This window comes from Fukomys damarensis, unplaced genomic scaffold, assembly GCF_012274545.1.
Source record: "Fukomys damarensis isolate Sample0158 unplaced genomic scaffold, DMR_v1.0_HiC HiC_scaffold_5, whole genome shotgun sequence".
Classification (NCBI taxonomy): Eukaryota; Metazoa; Chordata; class Mammalia; order Rodentia; family Bathyergidae; genus Fukomys; species Fukomys damarensis.
In genome coordinates this window covers 61,290,347-61,312,832 of record NW_022900917.1, presented here as the reverse complement: position 1 = coordinate 61,312,832, position 22,486 = coordinate 61,290,347, and the positions used below count along the sequence as shown (strand labels likewise).

Genomic DNA, 22,486 nt, shown 5'->3' with positions numbered 1-22,486 from the left:
TATGCAGCAATATGGATGGGATAATAGGATACACATCAGTTATATTGTTTGTTAGTGTCTTTAAAGTCTAAAAATTTAAAGTAGTCATTAAAAAAACCTCACACATTTCACAGCTATTGACCTACAAATTAAGCAGTTTATTTCTGTGTGAGTTGGAAGCTTCTGCTTTGGAGTGATTTTTTAAAAAACTGTTCACATTAAAAAAAGACAGAAGGTGTGTTGTTTCTTTGACAAAGTCCCATTCTCTCTATGGAGTGCAGTGCCACTGTCACTGTCCAGGAGTCCAAGAGTCTCTTGAATTTGTCTTTTCTTTTGGTGAAAATACTAACTTTGCTAGTTTTTGAGGAGGAGAGGTGTTACTTCTCCAGTCTATGGATCAGGGGTTTATGATTTATTATCCTTCGTTTCTCCCTCTTAAGAGAGGATAGCGTTAGAGCGCTGAACACCAATGCAATTGTCAGCACTCAAAGATCTTCGTTTTGCAGCTCTACACAAGTCTTTGTCTTCACGCATCTTGAAATGGCCTCTAGGTTGTGTGCTCTCTCTTTGCTGAGAGGAGCAAAGAGAAAGTCGACGTTGTCATCTGCTAAGGAGCGCAGGTCGAAGTAGTATTTGGCATAAACACTAGCAGGAACATTAATATTAAACTGAAGTAGCTCCAAGAAATGCCTTTCCATCTCATTCATGTCCTCAACTGTAATGTCCTTGAGGATCTGGCAGTAAGTAGTCCACATTCCATACAGCCTGATCGTCCCAAACCTTGGAGGCAAGAAGAATGGCTCCCAAAACAATTCTTTTCCAGTTAGTGGGACAAATGTCGACCTCAGCATAAGTTAAAAGCCTTTCTAAGTAAACCAAAGTTACTATTGCACATTCAGCTGTTAGCTGTGAGGCACTAAAGAGGGTTCAAACAAATCTGTAAATAAATTTGTGTTCAGGGTCATGCTTAAAGTACTCCTCTGGAACCTTCTCTCGTATGAGTGGATGTGACAGCTCATCGAAAATATCCAGGGATCTATTTGCATCTCTGTTCTTTGTGTGATAATATATTGCTAAGATCACACATTTTATTGTGCTTCTAAGACTAGGCTGGCTGACTGCGCTGTCATCTAGAAAAACTGTTGAGCATGAGCTATACTTTTTAGTAAGCTGCCCTAGAGATACATGGTTTAAATGATTGCTCTTCCTCTTTTCATGCACATCCGTTTGAGATTTGCTCAGGAAAATTGTGCTTGCCCTTGGATGATCAGAAGGATTTGATTCCAAAGCTAAATTTTCGGGCATCTCCCAGTCGCTGATGTGCTGCTGGTGGTGGCCCTCACCGACTGCTGAGATCCAACTCCAAGGGCTCCATGGCCTCTGGCGCCTGCACTACCTCCACTGCCACCGCGTCTCAGGGCGCAGCCGCGTAGGTCTTGGATTCATAGTTGGTCTTCGGCTGCCCCTTGTACCTGCACAGCTTGGGGCTGGCACCGCCCGACCCGCTGCCCGACCCCGGGCAGGGCTCCGGCTTCAACCGCGCCGCCACCTGCACAGCCACCAGCGCCTCCTCAGAGCTGACTAGACTGCCCCCTTTTCATTTTTTATTTTAAAATAAGTTCTTGTTAAGTTGCTTAGCCTGGCCTTGAACTTGCCATACTCCTGCCTCAGTCTCCTAAATTGATGGGATAATAGGTGTTCACCAAAACAGTTGGCTTATAAAGTAAGTTGAGGAAATTATTTGAGATTTTTTAAAAAATCATGAATGAGGGGTCAGAGATTTATCTCAGTGGTGCCTCTGTCTGCCTCACAAGTGAAAGGTCCCATGTTCAATCCCTGGTACAAAAAGAAAAAAAAAGTCATGAATGAGTTTTGGATTTTTTTCAGATATATTTTCTATACCTGAGTGATTATGTGTTTCCTCATATTAATGTGATGATTTACAATAGTTGATTTTTTTTCAGTACTGAGGAGGGATGAACCCAGGGCTTTCACACTGATCAAACCCCACCCATACCCCTGCCCTTTGAGGACTGAGATGTTGCTAAATTGCACAGCCAATTGCATAGGCAGAACTAGAACTGTAATCCTCCTGCCTCAGGTTTCCTAAGTGCTGGAATTAAGGCATGTGCTACCAAACCCAGCCAATAATAACTGATTTTTTTTTTTTTTTTTTTTTTTTTTTTTTTGGTTTTTTGAGACAAGGTCTCACTATGTAGTTGAGACTGACCTGGGACTCACTATGTAGTTCAGGCTGGTCTCAAACTCACAGCGATCCTCCTGCCTCAGCCTCCTGAGGCACCACGCCCAGTTTAATAATAATTGATTTTTAAATGTTGAACCAGCCTTCTGTACCTGGAACAATTTTTACTTAGATGTGTGCTTTTCTTTTTATATATAATTGGTTTTGACTTGCTAATTTTTGTTAGGATTTTTACATCTATGTTCAGGAGAGCTGCTGGTTCATAATTTTCTTTTCAAAAAATGTCTTTGGCATTAGGATACTGCTAACCACCAACAATGAGTTAGGAAGCATTCTTTTTCTGTTTTCTGAGGAGACTGTAGAAAACTTTTTCCTTAAATATTTTGTAGAATTCACCTGTGAACCTATCTGAGCTTAGTGCTGAATTCTTTTGTGGAAAGGATAATAAATAAATTTCTCTATTAGATATGTATAGCTCTGTTGTGATAGCCACCCCAATTCAATCTTGTCCCTCAATGCCATTTTGTACTTGTGCTTGAACAAAGTGCTTGTACTTAAACAAAGCACTCAAAACCCCCACATCCTGCTTGGCAGTAAATTTGCTTCAGTTGTAGTATGTTTTGTAGCTCACCTAGTGTGTGAAACTTCCTTGTGCCCCCCACTAACCTGGCAGCGTTCTGCTTCTGTAAGATTATGCTTGCTCTCCCCTGAGCCATCCCCAATTTAAAGCATGATTGAAAAGAAGAAATCAAACTGCGTCCTATTGCTGTGGAAACTTTCTGGGCACTAGTCCCTCTTTAGCCACCAGCTATAATAAATGGGCTCAAATGTGGTACAGAGTGTGGTGCATCTCTCTTCTTTTAAGTTGCTTATTCACAGCAGCTGGAGGCCCCAACAAGATGGCCACAATGGGTAGACTGGCCTCCCTGTGATCCCTCCCATCTGTGGCAATGAACTACAGGGGAGGCACTTCCTGAGATGTTCCAAGGCTCCATAGTCTCATTGTTGACACTGAAGGAACTGCAGAGATGCTGAGAGATCCTCCAAATTTTCTGCAGCCCATCTGATCTATAGGTAAGGATCCTTCTGGCTCTGGAGGGAAACAATAGTTCTTGACAAAGACATCCCCTAGGCCCCTCCTAAACTCAGGACACTGACTGAGGTGGCCCACTGGTCTGGTCTGGTTTGTCTGCAAGTCAGTCAATCTAGGAAATCACTGGGGAAGGGTTTTCAATGTTTTAACCTCTGAATGGCTGTTGTATGAATGGGTGAGTGACTGGAAATGAGCAGCATAGACTATGGGCTGTCCCATCTGTGCCCCAGGATGAAAAAAGGGTTCTCCCCCTTGGAGTTATGGGGTCTGAGTGAGGTCATACTGTGATTCTGTGGATTTATCTAAGAAAGCCCACATGGGTGCTCTTGCAGTGAGATAAATACACCCTAAAGCCTGGATGGTCCCTATAGTGGCTGAGAGGCCCAAGGCCACTCAACAGACACAGTGGTTCCTCCCACAGAGGAATAACCCTTCTCTTGTCTATTGTAACATCATTCAAGGGTGTACCACATAAACACCAAGGCTTTTTTCTCTATGTCTGGACATCTCTTTTTACTGTTCTTGTAGCTCCTATTCTTGGTTATCTTCTGCCTGTCCTAAGTCTCTCTACCATGGGGTTGTCATCTTCACAACCTGTTATACACCTGATCTCCATACTTAGAAATTTTTCCTCAAGAAGATTTTCTGATGATTATGGAGTGAAATTGTTAAAGGACAAATTCCACTTTTTGTGAGCTTGAGTGGCCCTCTTTTGGTGTGGGCTGGCCCTCTAAGGGCTCCCTGAACCCTGCCTTGATTCTAGCAGTTAGGAAGGTTGTTACCAGGTCACCAGGCCACTCCAATCAGTTCCCTTACATCAACTCCTGGTTTACTCTAGTGCAGCACCCTCCTCCATAGCTAATGGGCTGTCCTGTAAAAGCCTATTCAAAGCTGCTTGTGTCCAAAATTTGTTCTCCCCTTCATATGCTAGCTCAGGAGACACAGAAACCACTTCTGCAGCAGTCAGATGCTAAGGAAGTCCTGCCATAACCACCTCCATATAACCCTAGTTCACCCATCTCTCCTGTTCATCCTGACGTATCTGCCCAATTCTCTCATTTTTTCCCTTTACTTCCACTGCTACCTCTCCCTGCATATGAGAGCATCTCTGGTCCCAGCAGGAGGCCACCATCTCTGGATGATGCAGTCCAGAGGCTCTCTTTTCTTTGATGGAGGCCTCTCCTCTTGATGGGGCAGAACTGGGAACCTACTGGTTCCTGGTATATGTTCGCTTTTCCACTTTTGACCTCTACAACTGGAAAACCCAGAATCCACCATTTCTGAGAAGTCCCAGGTTCTGATTTCCCTGAGAGAATTAATCTTTAGGACTCATCTACCAACCTGGGATGACTGTCAGGAGTTGTTATCGGCCCTGTTCACTGCTGAGGAATGGGACAGGATTAGATTTGAAGCTAGAAAGCTCTTATTCGGGGATTCTCAGAAGAGGAGGCCTATGAATTGCTGAAGCAAGGGTTCTCCTCAGAGCAGCCTGAATGTAATCCAAATTCTTCAGGGTGGAGGCAGGCTTTACTCACCTTTCACCAGAATTTGAGCAGATTGGAGTAGCCGCTCAGAAACCCGTATATCTGTCAAAAACCATTGAAGTAATGCAGGGGCCAGAATAGTACCCCGCTGCATTCCTGTAGACACTCAGAGAGGCCTTTTAGGTTTATACCCCATTCAACCCCTCTGCTTCAGAGAACAATAGAGCTATAAATTTGGCTTATGTTACTCAGTCTGCATCCAATATAAGGAGAAAATTTAAAAAATTGGATGGATTCCCAGGAACAAATACATTTCAGCTGTTAGAAGTAGCTCAAAAGTGTTTGACAATAGGGATTCAGAAAAACAAAAATTGGCCACAGCCATGGCTGAGTGTTTGGCAAAGAAACAAACAAAGATCTTGGCAGCAGCCATCAGCAGGGACCCCAAAGGACCTAACCCTGGGAAGCCCAAAGGATATGTGCCTAGAAATCCAGGAAAAAGAAAAAGAAAGAAAGCCAGGAGGACACCTGCCATTGCACAGAAATCAATGTGCTTTTTGTAAGGTGGAAGGACACTGGAAAAATGAATGCTCCACACACCCTCTGCCAAGGTACTCTCTCTCTCTCCACATCCAGGGGAAGAAAAGATTCAAACTGAGGAGGCCAGGGCTCCTTCTCTCTTGGCCCCCAGGAGCCTATGGTAAATGTTGAAATAGGGGCCAATGGGTCTATTTCCTGGTGGACACTGGCACTGAGAGGTCATTTTAAAAACTCCCCTGAGAAAGTGTTCATCAAAAAAACATTCCCATTCAGGGAGCCACAGGAGCATTCCAAAATTTCGTGCTCATGAGTGAGCAACTGATGAGCCTGGGATCAAAACAAGTTACTCACTCTTTTCTGGTAATACTGGACTGCCCATTCCCCTTGCTGGGATGAGACCTTGACAATACCCCATCTCTCAGAAGGCCAGACAGGCGATAGCTCCTCACATTAAGAGGGTGATGGACTTTGGGATATTAACTCCCTGCAGGTCTCCATGGAAACCCTGTTCCTACCAGTACAGAAACTGGGGGCATCAGATTACAGGCCTTATAGATTCAGGACTTGAGAGATGCTAACTGGTGAGTGGTAACTCTTCATCCTACTGCCCTCAACCCATATACTCTCTTGAGTTTACTCTTTTCTGAACACCAAATGTATATTGTGCAGATTTAAAGGATGCTTCTTTTCGGTGTACCCCTTACCCTACAAAGGCAGCCTATTTTGCCTTCAGGTGGACTGACCCAGCTTTCAGCAACTCATGCCAGCTCACTGGGACCCGGCTGACTCAAGGGTTCAAAAATCCACCCACCCTGTTCAATGAGGCCCTCCAGAAGGACTTGGTGAGTTTTTGATCCCATCATCCTAATCTCACCCTGCTTCATTATGTGGATGATTTGTTATTAGCTGGTACTAGCTATTCAGAATGCCTGCGAGGGACACAAGAGCTTCTTCAGCTATTAGAGGAGTTGGGCTACTGAGTCTGGGCCAAGAAGGCACGACTCTGTGCCCTTAAAGTATTGTGCCTGGGGTATAAAATCCCAGAAGGAGGAAGAGCCTTGTCTCAGGCCAGGAAAAGGGCCATCCTCCAGATACCCACACCAACTACCAAGAAACAGGCATGAGACTTCCTAGGTGCACCTGGATACTATCACCTATGGACACCTGGGTTTGCTGAGATTTGCAGCCCCTCCATTCTGCCATGGGAGGAAATCAACCTCTGGAATGGGGAATAGATGAAGAAAAAGCCTTCCAGAATCTGAAAAGAGCTTTGGTATTAGCACCAGCTCTGGCACTACCTGATGTTATTAAGCCTTCTCATCTATTCATCCATGAGGTAAGAGGGATCACTGAGGGATTCCTAACACAGTCCTTGGAAGCCTGGAAGCACCGTGTGGCGTACCTCTCTAAAAGATTAGATCCTTTGTCCTCAGGATGGCTTTCATGTCTTTGGGCAGTAGCTACCACAGCTTTATTGCTCAAAGAGGCTGATAAGTTGACCCTCAGACAGGACCTAGTCCTAATTGCCCCTCATTCAGTACAGACTCTGCTCAGTGGGGCAACTAACAAATGGATGTCAAATGCCCACCTCACTCGGTATCAAAGCTCTTGCTCAACCAACCTCCCATAGTCTTCTCCTCTGCCTAAGGGGACCTCAGCCTAAAAGGCAGAACTGATCACTTTGGCCAAGGCTTTCAGATCAGGAAAGGAAAAGAAGATAAATGTACACACTGACTGTAGGTCTGCCTTTGCTACTCTACATGTCCACATGAGCATTTAGAAAGAGAAAGGGCTTCTGACAACTACAGGAAAGACTGTCAAAAACAAAGAAGAGATATTGTCTCTCCTAGAGATGATATAGCTTTCCAAGAAGGTGGCCATCATTCATGTTCAGTGTCACCAAAAGGACAATATGCCTGAGATAAGGGAAATCAACTTGCAAACTAAATAGCGAGAGACAGCCCTGAGGCCAGCTGAACCTTAAGTCATCCTGCCTTCTGGGAGTCCTCCTTCCCCTTTTCTCCCCACTAGTACCACTTACATTTAAGAGGAAGATGAAGAAGCAAGCCAGCTGCAAGCAAAGAAAGCTCCCCAAGGCTGGTGGAAATGTCCAGATGGTCGCATCTATCTCCCCCAGGCATTAGGATGACAGCTCATCCAGCAGCTGCATTTGGTCACACACCTGTGGGACTCTAAAATGGCTGAGCTTCTAGCACCAAGATGGTCCTTTTCAAAGCTGCAGGAGCTGATCTGCTAGGTCTCTCTTGTGTGCCCAACCTGTATACAAATAAATTCCTGCCGGGGCCCATCTGCACGTCCTGGGGTCAGATTCTGGGGTAGAAATCCTTGAGAACCCTGGGAAATGGGATTTCACAGAGAGCAAACCATCATCAAGTGGCTATTCCTACCTCCTGCCTTTTTCATAGATACCTTCTCAGGTTATGCAGAGGTCTATGCTACTCAGCAGGAGACTGGTACTTCTTAAGGAAATAACTCCCAGATTTGGAGTACCAGTGTCCAATGGGTCTGACAATGGCCCCATCTTTGTAGTCACTATAACTCAGTCAGTAGGGCATTGGGTTTAAATTGGAAACTCTACTGTGCCTACCAACCACAAAGATAGGGGCAAGTGGCTTGGATGAAATGGACCCTGAAATCTACTCTAACTAAGCTGACTTTGGAAACTTGTGGAGGGAGGGTCAGCCTGCTGCTCTTGGCTGCCCTTAGAGTTAGATGTACCCCGTATAATGCAGGTGTTACTCCTTATGAAATTATGTTTGGAATACCCCCTCCACAGCTCCCCAGGGTTAAAAGTGAGGTACAAGAAGCATTTTCTAACCAGTCCCTGTTAAAGTATCTCCATTCTCTCCAAGAGGTACAGAAAAGTGTTCACTCCCAGGTGTGAGCTACTCAGCCCCTGACCAGCTCTATGCTGAGCCAGCCATTCCAACCCAGGGATACTGTCTTCATCAAGGCTTTTCAGAGGGAAGGACTGATTCCAGCCTGGAGAGAGAAGCTTACATGGTTGTCCTCGCAATGCCCTTGGCTCTCAAGGTTGACAGAATCTAGACATGGGTTCACCATTCAAGCATCAAGTGGGCAAAACAGTGGACTGCTGAGCTGGGACCTGACTCTTCAAAGCTAAGGCTAGTCTGATCACGATTGTGATGCTTGTCCTTACTGTCTTTGGGCTGGTGAAGCTGAACTCTGGGGAAATGCAACAAAGAAAGTTGTATTCTTTTCTGCTCACCTCCTTTAGATCAGGAGAAGTTCTAGGTAATGTTACTTTTGGTACCATCCACTCCAAGCAACCTCTCAGGTTGACTGAGGTCAATCTTTGTAAATTAATTAGGAGAGACTGAGGAAGCTACTACTATCAGTCCATAAACCTAGGAAGCCATGACTTATGTTCGTCTAATGTTCAATCTATTTGGACAGCAGAGTTATGGGTTCCCAGTTGATTTCTACTGCCCTAATTGGGGTTGTGTAAAAATTGCCTCCTACAGTGGGAAACCAAATGTCACTAATTATAACATAGTTTGGAAGCATGGTTGACAAGTCACAATTCTGACACAAAGGCCCCAGAACTCTAAAAGGGTCACAGGATGGAATTGGGGATTCTGTTTCTGGCTCCCTGGAGTACTAATTCCTGACCTAGGGGAGATCATTACCTTTCAAACCTGGTTGCTAACTTTAGCCCTGAGACAGTCAGTAGAAACCTTAATGAAGGTAAAGGACCCCTTACTTGAGTCTCACCCTGTCATCCCTCCTTTGAAGCGTTAGCTCTTAGCTACCAATAAAGCAGACTCTCCGTGTGTACTGCCTCCCTCCCTATTCTCCATGCTGGAAGCCAGCCACACTATGTCAATCCTGACTCAGTCAGACCTGGCTCAGGACTGTTGGCTGTGTCTAAAAGCAAGGTCTCCTTATTATGTGGGTGTGGGAGCCTTGGGCCCAATCAAAGCCTCAAGTACTGCCTTAGCATGCACTTCTCCAAAGCCCTTCTTGACAGTTGGTGAAGTTTATGGAAATGCAACCTGTCTAGCATCTTCTTAAGATATAAATAACTCCCCTTTCCATTATGCGTGTAGCCAAATTGTGACTCAGGACACCTTGAAGGCTTATTTTGCCCCAGTGGCACTTGGCTAGCTTGTTCCTTGGGACTCACTAGGTGTGTCAGAACTCCTGAGGGAGATACTAGACCTTGTGCACCCTAGTGCCAGTTCTTCCTTAAGTTTATGTGTACAGAGGACCACAGGGATGGGATTTCATAGCTTCCCTCCAGGACTACCATACAGACAGAAGACAGCAACCCCCATAGTCATTCCAATTTTGTTGGGATTGGGGGTGCTGGCTCAGTGGCACTTGGAACTGCCACATTGGTTAAAGGAGAACTTGGACTCTCAGCTTTGTCAGAAGAGGTAGTCATGGACCTAGCAAGCCTGCAATATGCTTTTGAGACTATTCACTCCATAGTAGAGTCACTAGCTGAGATGGTCCTCCAGAATTGAAGGGGGCTTGATCTAGTTTTCTTGCCACAAGGAAGACTATGTGCCACTCTAGGGAGGCATGTTGTTTCTATACCAAAAAGTCTAGTCTAATCCACAATACTCTTGAAAAGGTCAAAGAAAAGAAAGAAAGAAGAAGGAAAGTAAAAACCCATGGCATAATTTGTTCAATCAGAGACCTTAGGTAACTATCCTCACCACCAGACTGGCTGGTCCCCTCATTCTGCTTTTCTTCGGGCTCTTGATTGGCTCTTGTATTCTTAATTGGATAATCAGCTTTGCAAATTAGTGTGTAGCCTCTGTTAAACTGATGGATATGAGATCCTACTATAATCCCTTGTATAATCCCCTGCCCAATCAAGGGCTCTCATTGAGTCAACACTTTGACATTATGCTTAGAGGAGTTGGGAATGTGATAGTCAAACTGACTCCATCTTGTGCCTCAATGCCATTTTGTACCTGTGCTTGAACAAAGTGCTTGCACTTGAACAAAGCACCCAAAACACCCACATCCTATTTGGCAGTAAACTTGCTGCAGTTGCAGGATGTTTTGTAGCTCACCTAGTGTGTGAAACTTCCTCATGCCCCCAACTAATCTGGCATGGTTCTGCTTCTGTAAGATTCTGCTTGTTCTCCCCTGAGCCACCCCAACTGAAAGTATGACTTAAAATGAGAAATCGAACTGTTCACCATTGCTGAGGAAAGTTTCTGGGCACTAGCCCCTCCTTGGCTGTGAGCTATAATAAATGGGTTCAAATCTGGCACAGAGTTGGGAGCATTTCTTTTGTTCTAACTTGTTCATCCACAACACTGTTCGGATTGTCTATTTCTTATTCTTAACATATTGTACCTTTTGAGTAACTATTCTATTTCATATATTTCATCTAATTTATTAAATTTATGGGCATAGAATTACTCATAGAATACCTTTATTATCCTTTTAATGTCCACGAGATCTGTAGTAACATCTTCCTTTCATTTCTGATATTAGTAATTTGTGTCTTTCTCTTAATCTGGCTGGTCAATATTACTGATCTTTAAAAAATTACTCTTGGCTTTATTAATTTTGTCTAATTCCTGTTTTTAATTGTATTGATTTCTGCTGTAATTTTTTATTTCTATTTATTGTGTATATAATTTTCTAACTCACTGAGTTAGAAATTTGAATTATTTATTTTAATTTATAATTTTTTTTTGATACTGGGGATTGAACTCTAGTCCTTGTGCTTGCAAGGCAGGCAGTGGAACCACTGAGCTAAATCCCTGGCCCAAATTATTTATTTTAAATCCCACTTCTTTTCCATTACATGCATTCAATGCTCTAAAACTTCCCCTAAGCACTGCTTTCATTGCATTCCCTCAAATTATAATAAGTTTTTTTCAGTTTAAAATAATTTTTATCTGGGTGTGGTGGCATGTGCTGGGAGATTGAGTCAGGAAGACAAGTTCTAGCCTGGCCTTGGAAACTTGGCAACTGACTGAGACCTTGTCTCAAAATAAAATTTTAAAAAAGGGCCAGGATGTTGCTCAGCATGAACATACTGGGTTCAATCTCTAGTACCAAAAAATGTTTAATATATGATGGCCCTTCCCAGGCTGAGCTAATATATCATATATATATTACATATATTCCTCTTAAGACTTTTTTTCTTGTTCCTTGTATCATTTAGAAATATGTAATTTAATCTCTATTTTGGGAGCCTAGCAACAGATGAATGGATAAAGAAAATGTGGTATATATTTACAGTGAAATATTATTCAGTCATAAAGAATGACAACCTCAGGCCAGGGATTTAGCTCAGTGGCCCCACGCCTGCCTTGCAAGCACAAGGTAATGAGTTCAATCCACAGTACTGCAAATAAATAAATAAAAGACAACCTCATATCATTTGCAGAAAATGGATAGAACTGGAGATTATAATAGAATTGGAGATTAGAAAAATAAACTACACTTGGAAAGTCAAATATTGAATGTTTTCTCTCATATGTAGAATTTAAAAAGAAATATCAGAAAAGTAGAAGGGAGACTATTAGCTGGGTATGGTGGTGCTCACCTGCAATCCTACCACTTGGGAGGACGGGAAGTTTGCCATGAGTTTGAGGCCAGCCAGGGCTACATAGTGAATTCAAGCCCAGCCTGAACTACATAGGGGACACTGTTTCAAAAAATAAAAAATAAAAAAGGGAGACTATTAGAAGAGAAGAGGTTTAGAGGAGAGGGGAGAGAAAGGAAAGGGAGGCAATGGGGGTGAAAATGAATGAATATGTTATGTGCATTGTACAAACATGCCAAAATGAAACTCACCGTTTTGTGTAACTAAAATGCACTAAAAAATAAGAACGGAATCCTGTAATTTGTGACATGAATGTTTCTGGAGAACATGGGGTTAAGGAAATAAGCCAGGCGTAGAAAGACAAATAACCATGATCTCACTTACATTTGGAATCTAAAAAAAATTGAACTCATAGAAGTAAAGGATAGAATAGTGGTTACTAGGGATTTAGAGGTGGTGGAGATTAGGGGAGAGGTTGGTCAAATATATAAAGTTTCATTTAGGAAGAATAAGTTAAACAGATCTCTTCTACACTGTGGTAAATTGTCAGCTTGTCAGGGTGATAGTCCAACCAATTGTCATGTTGATAGCCTGACCAATCACTGGAAGATGCCTGGTTGTCTGATGAGGGACAGCAGGGGATGAAAGAATAATTTACAAAGAACAAGAAATAAAGACTAAAGAATGAATGACAGTTCATTGATCTTTACCTCTCTTCTGGCTAAAGACTACCTGATCTTAGGTATGTCCTGGCTAAGGCCACAGGCGCTGGGTTAGTCAGTATTTATGATTATAGAATATAGCAAGGGGGTATGAAGGCAGATGTAAGGAATAGCAGAACTAATGCACTTAATGAGTCAAGCTGTAAAAGGGGAGTAACTACGTATACTTGTGAGGGACAGGACATAGTTAACAAGGCATCCGTGTTATCTCACACGTGGAGAAACAGTTCATGGCAAGCACACAGAAGACAGCAAAGCAGCAAGCAAACAGTAAAATGGCAGAAGCAGTAGAAGCTGGCTTTTCTGTCTCTTCCATTTAGGCTACCTGCCCTTTGGGTGGTGCCACCTAGGCCCAGGGTGGGGTACCTTTAATCTCATCATCACACCCTTAATCTCAGCATTTTTTTTTTTTTAATACGGCGATGAATTTGGGACCTTGTGCTTGTGAGGCAGGTGGTGGAACCACTGTGCTAAATTCCCCGCCCTAATCCCAACATTTTTGAAAAGCCCAACATTTTTGAAAAGCCCCACCTATGAGTGCATGATGCTTTGGGGGACATTAGATATAAACCATAAAATGAATTAAGATAAATCTGATTTTACAGTCAGACAAAACATACTAGCTTTTTTCCCCCATACTAACTCCTTAGTGCATACTAAAATAGCTAGAAGAATTTAATGAAAGGAGAAGAAAAAAATTAATCAGGAAAGGACTGAGGAAATAAAGCAATAATGTACTGTGGGCATCCACTGGAAAGGGATGATAATCTGTGATAGGTTGGAAAAGGAGAGATCCTAGTTGGTGGTGAAAGAAAGGCAGTGGTGTTTGGATATGACATTATTGTCCAGGGTGGTAAAACTGAAATGCTTTGCTGTAACTCCCTATGGCTGATATCAACACATGATGACAGCACTTTTTTTTTTCTTCTGAGATTGATAGCAGCCTTACAAGTGTCTCTTCAGCTAGCCATTAAGCATTGATTTGAATTGGCAGGGAGTATGAAACTTATTGCCAACCTGGTGGTGGGCAAACAAACAAAAAGACAAACAAATGACCAAATAATATAAAAGAGCAAATGCAAGTTTACTTCATCAGAAAGGACGTAGTGAATGTAATGTTTAAGAAATATGCACTAGGGCCTGGGATTTAGCTCAGTGGTGCTGCCACTTGCCTTGCAGTTCAATCTCTGGTACTGGAAAAAAAAAAGAAAAAAGAAAAAGAAAGTAAAGAAACATGCACCATGGGGATGTACTCATGTTTATTTGGTACAATTCACTGTAGCCAAGATATGGAAGCAGCCTAGGTGCCTATCAACAGATGAATGCATAAAGAAAATGTAGTATATATACACAATGGAGCATTATTCAGCCACAAGGAAGAATGAAATTATGTAATTTGCAAGAAAATGGATGGATCTGGAGACCACCATGTTGAGCAAAATAAGCCAGACACCAAATGACAAAAACTGCGTGTTTTCTTTGATATGCGGACTCTAAAAAAAAGGATGACAAGAAAATAGAAGGGAGACTATTATTAAACAAGAGGAGAGGAATAAGAGGGGAAGGAGAGGGTGTTAGGGTAGGGTAATGAAAGGACGAATATGAGCAAAATACATACATTGAACTTCCTCAATGTCAAACTGTGGGGAGGGGAGGGCAAGAGAATGATGGAAGGGGTTAAAATGATCGAGGACTGCTATGTGCATTTATAAATATGCCAAAATGAAAGCTATTAATCTGTATAACTAATAAAATAAGGTAAAATAATTCTTAAAATGTCACTAGAATTAAGAAAAACTCAGAGAGAATTTAATAGTTTGCTGATAATACTAGCGTTTTCCTCACAGTGATTAGATACTTCATTTGTTAGAGTCCTTCATGAGGAAGACAGATTGACGGAGGCTGTTAAGACATAGTGACTTACCATAAGATTACCATGTTACTCCTTGCTGCATAACCAGATATCACAAACTCGGTGATTAAAAACACAGGTTTATTCTCCCAGTGTTTATGAGGCAGGACTCTTGAGTTTGGCTGGGCTGTGATCTAGGTGCCAGTTCAGGGGCTGTGGTCTGATCTCAAGGCTTAAGGGAGGAGGGAGTTGACTTTAGCAGGTGTTAGCAGCTGAGATATATATACAATGCCTCCAAGTTGTGTCAGTTTCTTGCAGGCTGTCACACGGAGAGCCTCGGTTTCTTGCTGGTTGGTCAGAATTTCTTGTCACATGGCCCTCTCCAGAGTAAACTTACATCACAGCAGCTTCAGACCCACCAAAGAAAAGAGTTTCCTTGCGGGACGGGCATTCTGATAACGTACTGCAATTGCAGAAATGGCTTCCCATCACTTTGCCATTTGTAGGTTAAAGAAACATTACATTTCCCACGACACTCAAAGAAGGATGGTAGATCCCACAGGGTCACACACTCCAGGAGGGATGGATCACAGTGCACTTTGTGGGTGTGTCCATCACAGACAAGAACTTCGCGGGAATTGTATCTCTACTCATTGGGAGAAGGGATACTTGTTTTGTCAACTGGAAGGGAGAGGCCTGAGTCAGGGGATCCTTACTTCCTTTAAAGTGGCATTAATGGGATTCTCTGACTTTCCTCTGTGTCCACATGCCCTCTCCTGCATCTTTCTTATTTTCCTGCTTCAACTAGTTGTTTTCTGTATGGGGAAGGATTGTAGCGGGTGGAGAGGCATTTTGCAAATATATGATGCTTATTAGTAGAGGCTATTAGTCAGCTTGAGGAGACAGCAGTTTAGGGTGTCTTCCATTGGTAGAACATGACTGGGAACTTTTAAAAGAAAGGGATTAGGAAATGGCATACTAAGTTTCAATTATCCAGTGTTTTATAAATATCAAAGGCCCACTTGTATATGAAGACAGAGTGTATGACACAATACAAAACCTTTAAATCAACAAAAAATAAATATCAAAGGCCTAAAAATAGCTTATCATTTAATAATACCGTGCTTTCCAAAAACAAAGGGAAAACTTGTAGGAATAGTGATATACTAAGCTTTATGATAAGGAAGTAAAAAAGTATAAAATATGATAAAGAAATAAATTAACAAAGTGAGTTGAAAGGGTGAATTCAGTATATTCATTATATATCTTAAATATTTATTAAAGATGTGCTACTGATTTGGCTTTGAGTTTCGTAACAGCCAGAGCCAAGAGGAAAACTCAAAATTCTTATGAAAAAGGATTTGCCTAATTGGGCATGATGGCACATGCCTGTAGTCTCAGCAGTGAGGTAGGCTGAGGCAGGACTGCAAGTTTGAGTCCAGCTTGAGCAATTTAGTGAGACCCTGTTTCAAAAATTAACAAACAAACAAAAAATAAGTGAATGAATGTCTGGAGATTTAGCTCAGAGGTGCAGTTCTTCTGGGTTCAGTTCTCAGTATTTATTAAAAACAAGCCTAGCAGTAGAAAGATCTCTTGGGATCAAGTCATTATAATTGCAATCATTTATTGGTCCAGAGCCATTCAACATAATTTGGGGAAAAAAATCACTTCACAATTAAATTAGGATTAGACCTTGTCTTCTTGCCTATTGGCTGGTTATGACACACCAAAATATAACTCCAATTTTTGCCTTTGGTCACAGCTGAGACCTCAAAAGTCCCGTGATGTTGTGATACTCAAGGGAAAGTTTACATCGGCTGAAGAAGTCCTGGTTCCTTGAAAACCATTTAGTAAGAGAAAGGTTTCTTTTCACCTGGGGAGGAACAAATTTCTTATCAGCTTAACTCTTCCCACCTACTGTTGTACCCGTCTAATCAACATAAACTTCTCATGGATCTAAGATCTTTATCAGCATATGATCCTTATGGTCATAAAATTACTGCCACCCTCTGAGTCATCTGTTACTACCTATGAACCCAATAAATAGTGTCAAGCTCCATGTGTCTTTATCTTTGCTGCCCAGAGCAGCATTGATCAGGCCCAGAATCCAGCTTCTCTAAGTCTCATTTCCTGTCTTTATTCTTTAATTCACCTTATGCTTTCATGGCTCACAGAAGACCAGGGGACCCACTGCAGGGGTTCCGGTAACGTCTTCTTTCCTGTTCCTGGCACACACTGGATGGGCCAAACACTACATTAAATGTGCTAAGAATAAACTTTAAGATTATTTTTATTTTGCTGATGAGGAAATACATTAGTAAAGATTCAGCATATTTGTCAAGATCATAAACTGAGCAGTGGTTGAACTTTGTTCTTCCTGATTCAAATCCATCATCTTTCTCCAGTGTGCGCTGATGAGCTGAATAAGCAGTGGTGGGAAACAACAGGAGCACTTGGCATCCACTGTTCACCATGGCCTTTCTGGAGTACTTCAAGATACCCTCTTCCTGGTGCTGACCTGTTTCCCAAATACCAGACTTCACGTCCACTGCTCTTGATTATTCTTTTTTTTTTTTAAATTGAGTTTATTGGTACAATCTAGGTGTACAATACAGTTGCATTCATCATTGGGGGTTTGTACCTTTACATAATAGGTCTTGATTCTCATTTTTTCCCCTTGTCCTGCCCTCCCTTCACCCCCTCCTCCCCTCCCCATTTACAAATACTTTATTTCCATTTTTTCAGTTTCTCATATTTTTTTTCCTCTCCCTTATTACCTTTCCCCCACCCTTCCCACTTTCCCTGCACATTTAGCCCTTTACTTCCTATTTCATATTAATTATCTCATTAGGATCCTGTGTACTATTATAGTTTTTCACACCAAAGAAACTATTTGGTATTTCAGTTAAAGAAATCTCTGTATGAACATTAAAAATAGGGAATCCTAAAATAAAACTAAAAAAGAAAGTAAAAGAGAAAAGGCAATGATATAACATTAAAATGCTCTTGATTATTCTAACACTTAGAGTGTCTTTTGATTTGTTCCTTTCCACAATTTCATTTCATACTGAGCAAATTTTTACTAAGCCTATTTCAGTGGGGGTATCCTGGGGATTGACCTCAGGCCTTGTATGCAGTAAGCCTTGAGCTACACATTTTGTCCCAAATAATAGTCATTCCAATGCATTTGCAAGACCTTAAGCTTAGCATAGATTATGCAACAATTTTCTAACCGGACTACTTATTTGGTACTGGGATTGAACCCTGGGCTCTCACATGTTAAACACTTGTTCTACCCATGAGCCACACACCTAGCATCAACCTATTTGATTTTTGTGAACAAGACAGGGCATATAGCTGAGTAGTAGAGTGCACGGTGTTCAATCTCCCAAATTGCAAACACATTAAAAAAAAAAAACCCCAAAACTAAAAAGACAAGGGCATAAGTACCAGGAGAGGACCTTGGGGGCCATCCTAGAGGCCGCCAGGTTGAACTATATTGTACAAATAATAAAAGAGTGCTCCATAGAGTCACTTAACATTAGGGTGTATAAGTAGGATCACCTGGGAGAAAAATACTTAGGAAATTCTACACGCAGCAATTAAAGGAGTCTTTCCTTTTTCAAAGCCAGAGATATGTAAAGAGATGGAGCCAATAAGCAGAACTGAAAGAACTAAGAATCTCTACCCCTGTAGTAATTACCCTTTCTCTGCATAATGATTATTGTAAAATCAAAAGCTTTAGACTATAGGTACCATTATAACAATTTAAGAATCGTAACTAACATAGTAATGGAAACTAAGGATGAAAACAGCATTAACTTTGCAATCACAACTGCATTAGAATTCCAGCGTTTTCAAAACATATTGGTAGATGCGTGCTCTTAGAAAACTCATTTCAATTCTTTGGGGTTCATTTTTTCCTTTTTTTTTGGACGTACTGTACTAGAGCAGAAGCTAGGGCTTCACACATGGTAGGCAAGCACTCTACTCCTGAACTACACCCTTGGCCCCACTTTTCCCTTTTGTAACACAAGCATGATCATATCAAATATTGATTTTCAGCTTGCGAAACAGCTATTGAGCCGTGCGTTACGTAGTAACATTGAAAATTACAGACCAAAAACCTTTTTAAATGACCTAAGGCTTCCTTACAATTTTTATTTTATACTTTTTGAATGATCTTTTGAGGCTTAGCCATACATTTTAATCATGTTTCATTATTATGCATATATTGAAAGAAAAAAAGACAATAAATTTGCTTAATTCTTAGAGGTTCTTCAAATATACTGTCCCCCTTTGGAATAGTTTGTTAACACAGATTTTGTTTTTAAAAAAAATTTTAATAACCTGTTCTGTGTGATTCAGCTTTGTTCAAAGAGTATCACTATTTAATATCTGTGAAACATTATTGAGAGGTTTTCCTGTTTCCTTTTTTTGTGTTTGTAATCGTACTACGGAGGTTGAAAAATTGGCGCGTATCTCCTCGTCGCACTTCTCTGCTCACGCGCTCCTGTGGTTCGTGGCCACTGCCGCTCACCGATTACATCCCTTCTGCATATGGTTTTTATAACGTTTTCTCTGTCTTTTGCTCTATTGTTTGGAAATTGATTCAACTTTCTCCACTAACCCTCCTATGAACTTTTTATTTCGAGAGACCTGTATAATTACACGAAGTTGTGCAACCAGCGGCGAAGGCTCAGTACACGTGCGTTTTGTCACCTCTCCGGCAGCGGCAGCGCCTGCCGCTGTGGGCGGGGTCTCAAATGACGCGCACCTAGCGGCGCGTTTCCGGAAGTGACGCGTGACGTTCCGTGCGTTCGGGCGGCTGCGTCGGGCTGTAGGAGAAGATGGCGGTCTCCACAGGTCGGTTTCTGGGACGGGTTGCTTGCTTTCCCGCTCGGAGCTGGCACTACCCCTCCGCCTGTTCCTGGTGGCCGGGCACTCATCTTGTGGGAGAAGCCGGTGCGCGCTCTCTTGAGCACTGCGCTCCCTGTGGAGCAAAGCCTGGGATCCGGGAGGGTTCGGGTGGGACCCGCGCGGACTCTAAGGGCCTGGGACGGCAGTCGGGTGGATGGTCGTGTTCTCGCTTTGGCCGCGCGCAGACGGCTAGTGGCGGGGTGCTCTGGCGCGGGCACGTTAGCAGGGCCCTGCTGGTGTAGGTCAGAGTTGTGGGTTGAAGGTGCTGGGGGAAGGAGAGGAGGCCAAGGTGGGCGGGTGTCAGCTTTGGGTACCAAAGGGGGTCGCGCCTAGAGGCCTCTTGTGTCGGGTTGGGGGCAGGATCTAGTTCTCAGACTCAATTTGACATGGGTGGGGGAGGAGAAGACTAATGACCAGAGGACGATTGCTCTAGGAGGGATAGGTGATTATTCTTACCTATGTTATCTTTTTTTCATTTAAGTGAAAAACTGCAGTGCAGACAAATTAAAATCGTAGAGCAAGGTGAAAGCTAATTGAAGAACAAGTGGTTTCTTAGATAAGCTGTTCAACTTCTCCTATACTGAATACAAAGGTGTCCTCTGAGCACAGACTTTCAAATTAAATATTAACGTTGAAGCTTTAAAAATTTGACCATTTGAAAATGTGAATAAATTAAGTGTTTTACTATTTAAAAAGGTAGTATGTCTTTTCTAGTTTTATTGGAACTAGGTTATAGAACTGTGATTTAATATTTCATGCCATCATTGCTTAATAAAATGAAAATTTCAAACCTATGTGTACTAAGATAGAAGGCTTTGAATATATGTTGCAATTAGTACTTTCGGGTAATGCCTCAGGATACGTTCTGCATGTCTATTAAATATTATGTGTATATGTATGGTAGATGATAAAATCTTTAATAATTCCAGCTTTGGAGAAATTTTTCAGTATTGTTGGCATAGTTAATCAGCAAAACAAAGACTATTTTAAAAGTGATATTTTAGTGTTATAACTTTAATTACTGTATTGTTTGAAATCCATGTGCTTGTGAATGGGGCCATATTTTTTGAAGAGTTGTGCTTAGTACCTACTTTTTTTTATTGGTATGTGTTTGCAATACATTATAATTACATTCATTTAGGGAAATTGATACATATACTGTATATTTTATCTTGAATATTTTTGATCCTGTTTCCCTTCCTCTTCTAACTCTCCCCTCCTCTTTTTCTCTCACCTTCCCCATCCACAAGAATCTGACTTCTGTTTCCTACCGTCTCTCCTTTATTATTTGTATTTGGGGTTTCTAATGTAAGAGAACCATGTGGTAATTAATCTGCTTCTGATTTGGTTGACCACGTAACGTCAGATGATTTGAATTATCTTTTTTTTTTCCCTGAGACAGGGAATCTTACTGCGTAGTTCATGCTGGCCTTGAGCTCACTATGTAGCCCAGGCTGCCCTCGAACTTTCTGATCCTTCTGCCTTAGTCTCTTGAGTGCTGGGGTTGCAGGTGTGTGCCACTACACCCAGCAGAATTTATTGTTCTAAATGGCTGAATGATACTCTATTGTGTAAATATACCACATTTGCATTATCCATTGGTCTTGTTAGACATCTAGGCTGCTTCTATACTTTGACTATTGTGCATTGTGCTCCTGTAGCCATGTATGTATATATTATTGTGGTATGATTTCTTTTACTTTTTTGGGAAAATAACTCAGGACAGTTATAGGTGGGTCAAAAATACAGTACCTGTAGTTTCCTGAAAGTGAAGTAATACAAATGTGTTTCAGTTTGATAGTTTTCATTTTGTTATTGCATTATTTAAACACTATTTTTAATAGTACTTATAAAATATTTTTAAAAGACCAGAGATTAACATCGTATTAATGGGACATACTTTTGTTAACCACTTTTAGTTGTTCTTGGAAGTGAATATTATAAATGAACTGCTGATAATTATTAGAATATTTGCTACACATTATAAGCCTGTATTTTCTGGTTTATATTTCAGCACTGTGTTTATTACAGTTTAACAGTTTTTAGATTTGTGAAATTTGAAACCATGGCAGAATTAAAATATACTTTAGGCAAGTAATTTAGTATTCTTAAATGACTGAAATTTAATTTGAAACTTGTTAAAAACTTGCCGTGGTCAATTTCATATTTTGTTTTATTGATTTGTGTGCTTTAGATAATTGATAATACATCAAACTGGAAGGAAGATGAATCCAAAAGAAGCTTAACACTTTTGAAATGAATTGTTTTTGAATTATACTGGTAGATATACTTTTGTATGATTTGATTTTGGTAAAAAAAGGAAACCAGTCCCTGTGTATTTCTAAAATAAAAGTCACATATCTTGAAATTTAAGTTAGATGAGCTAAGTGGGTATAATGCATATGTATTTTCTTTAAGCCAGTGTATCTTGATATAAATATTTAATAGGCCAAAAGTTTAAAAACAAACTTTTTTTTTAAATTTTTTAATTTGTTTTTTCAGCTTTAATTGAGTTTATTGGTACATTTTAGGGATACAGTACAGTTACATTCATTGTTGGGATCTTGTACCTCCACATGACAAGTCTTGATTCTCATTTTTTCCCTTTACCCCTGCCCTCCCTTCACCCCTTCCTCCCCTCCCCATCTACAAATACTTAATTTCCATCTTTTCATTATCTCACATTTTTTTCTTTTCCCTTATTACCCTTCCCCTACTCATCCCACCTTCCCTGCACCTTTAAAAACAAACTCTTAATTAAAAAAAAAATGTTTTTTGAGGCAGGGTTTCTGAAGTCCAGAATGGATTTGAACTTGCTATATGGCCCAGGCTGGCCTCCCAACTCAGAATCCTCCTGCCTCAGCCTCCCAAATTCTCGGATTACAAACTCTATGCCACCACATCCAGCTGATGAATATTTTTTGATCTTTATTAAAGGCATTATATTTCACTATGCAACAGCTACTTTTACCATTCTTTAAATTTTTGAGAAAAATAATCAGGTTAAAACTTTTTGGCTGAAACATATTTTGTGTGTCCTTTTGGCCCTCTTTGCATATGAGAAAACTGAGGTCAGAAGGAATAAAAGGCTTTACATAATCAGGTTAGTAATAAAAGGATTAGAATTGAGG

At 41.3% G+C, this 22,486-nt stretch overlaps 1 protein-coding gene and 1 pseudogene across 1 annotated transcript in view; one reads left to right on the top strand and one right to left on the bottom strand.

Annotated features, from left to right (window-relative positions):
* Window positions 1-414: 414 nt before the first annotated feature.
* LOC104866416 lies at window positions 415-1,317 on the bottom strand (annotated as a pseudogene).
* A 17,913-nt stretch (window positions 1,318-19,230) lies between these two features.
* The window catches only part of Ube2v2 (ubiquitin conjugating enzyme E2 V2), a 31,507-nt gene continuing 28,251 nt past the window's right edge, over window positions 19,231-22,486 (top strand). The window contains exon 1 of the mRNA XM_010630320.1: window positions 19,231-19,301. Coding sequence (XP_010628622.1) covers window positions 19,286-19,301 — 16 coding nt within the window. The 5' untranslated portion in view covers window positions 19,231-19,285. The remainder of the gene's footprint in view (window positions 19,302-22,486) is intronic.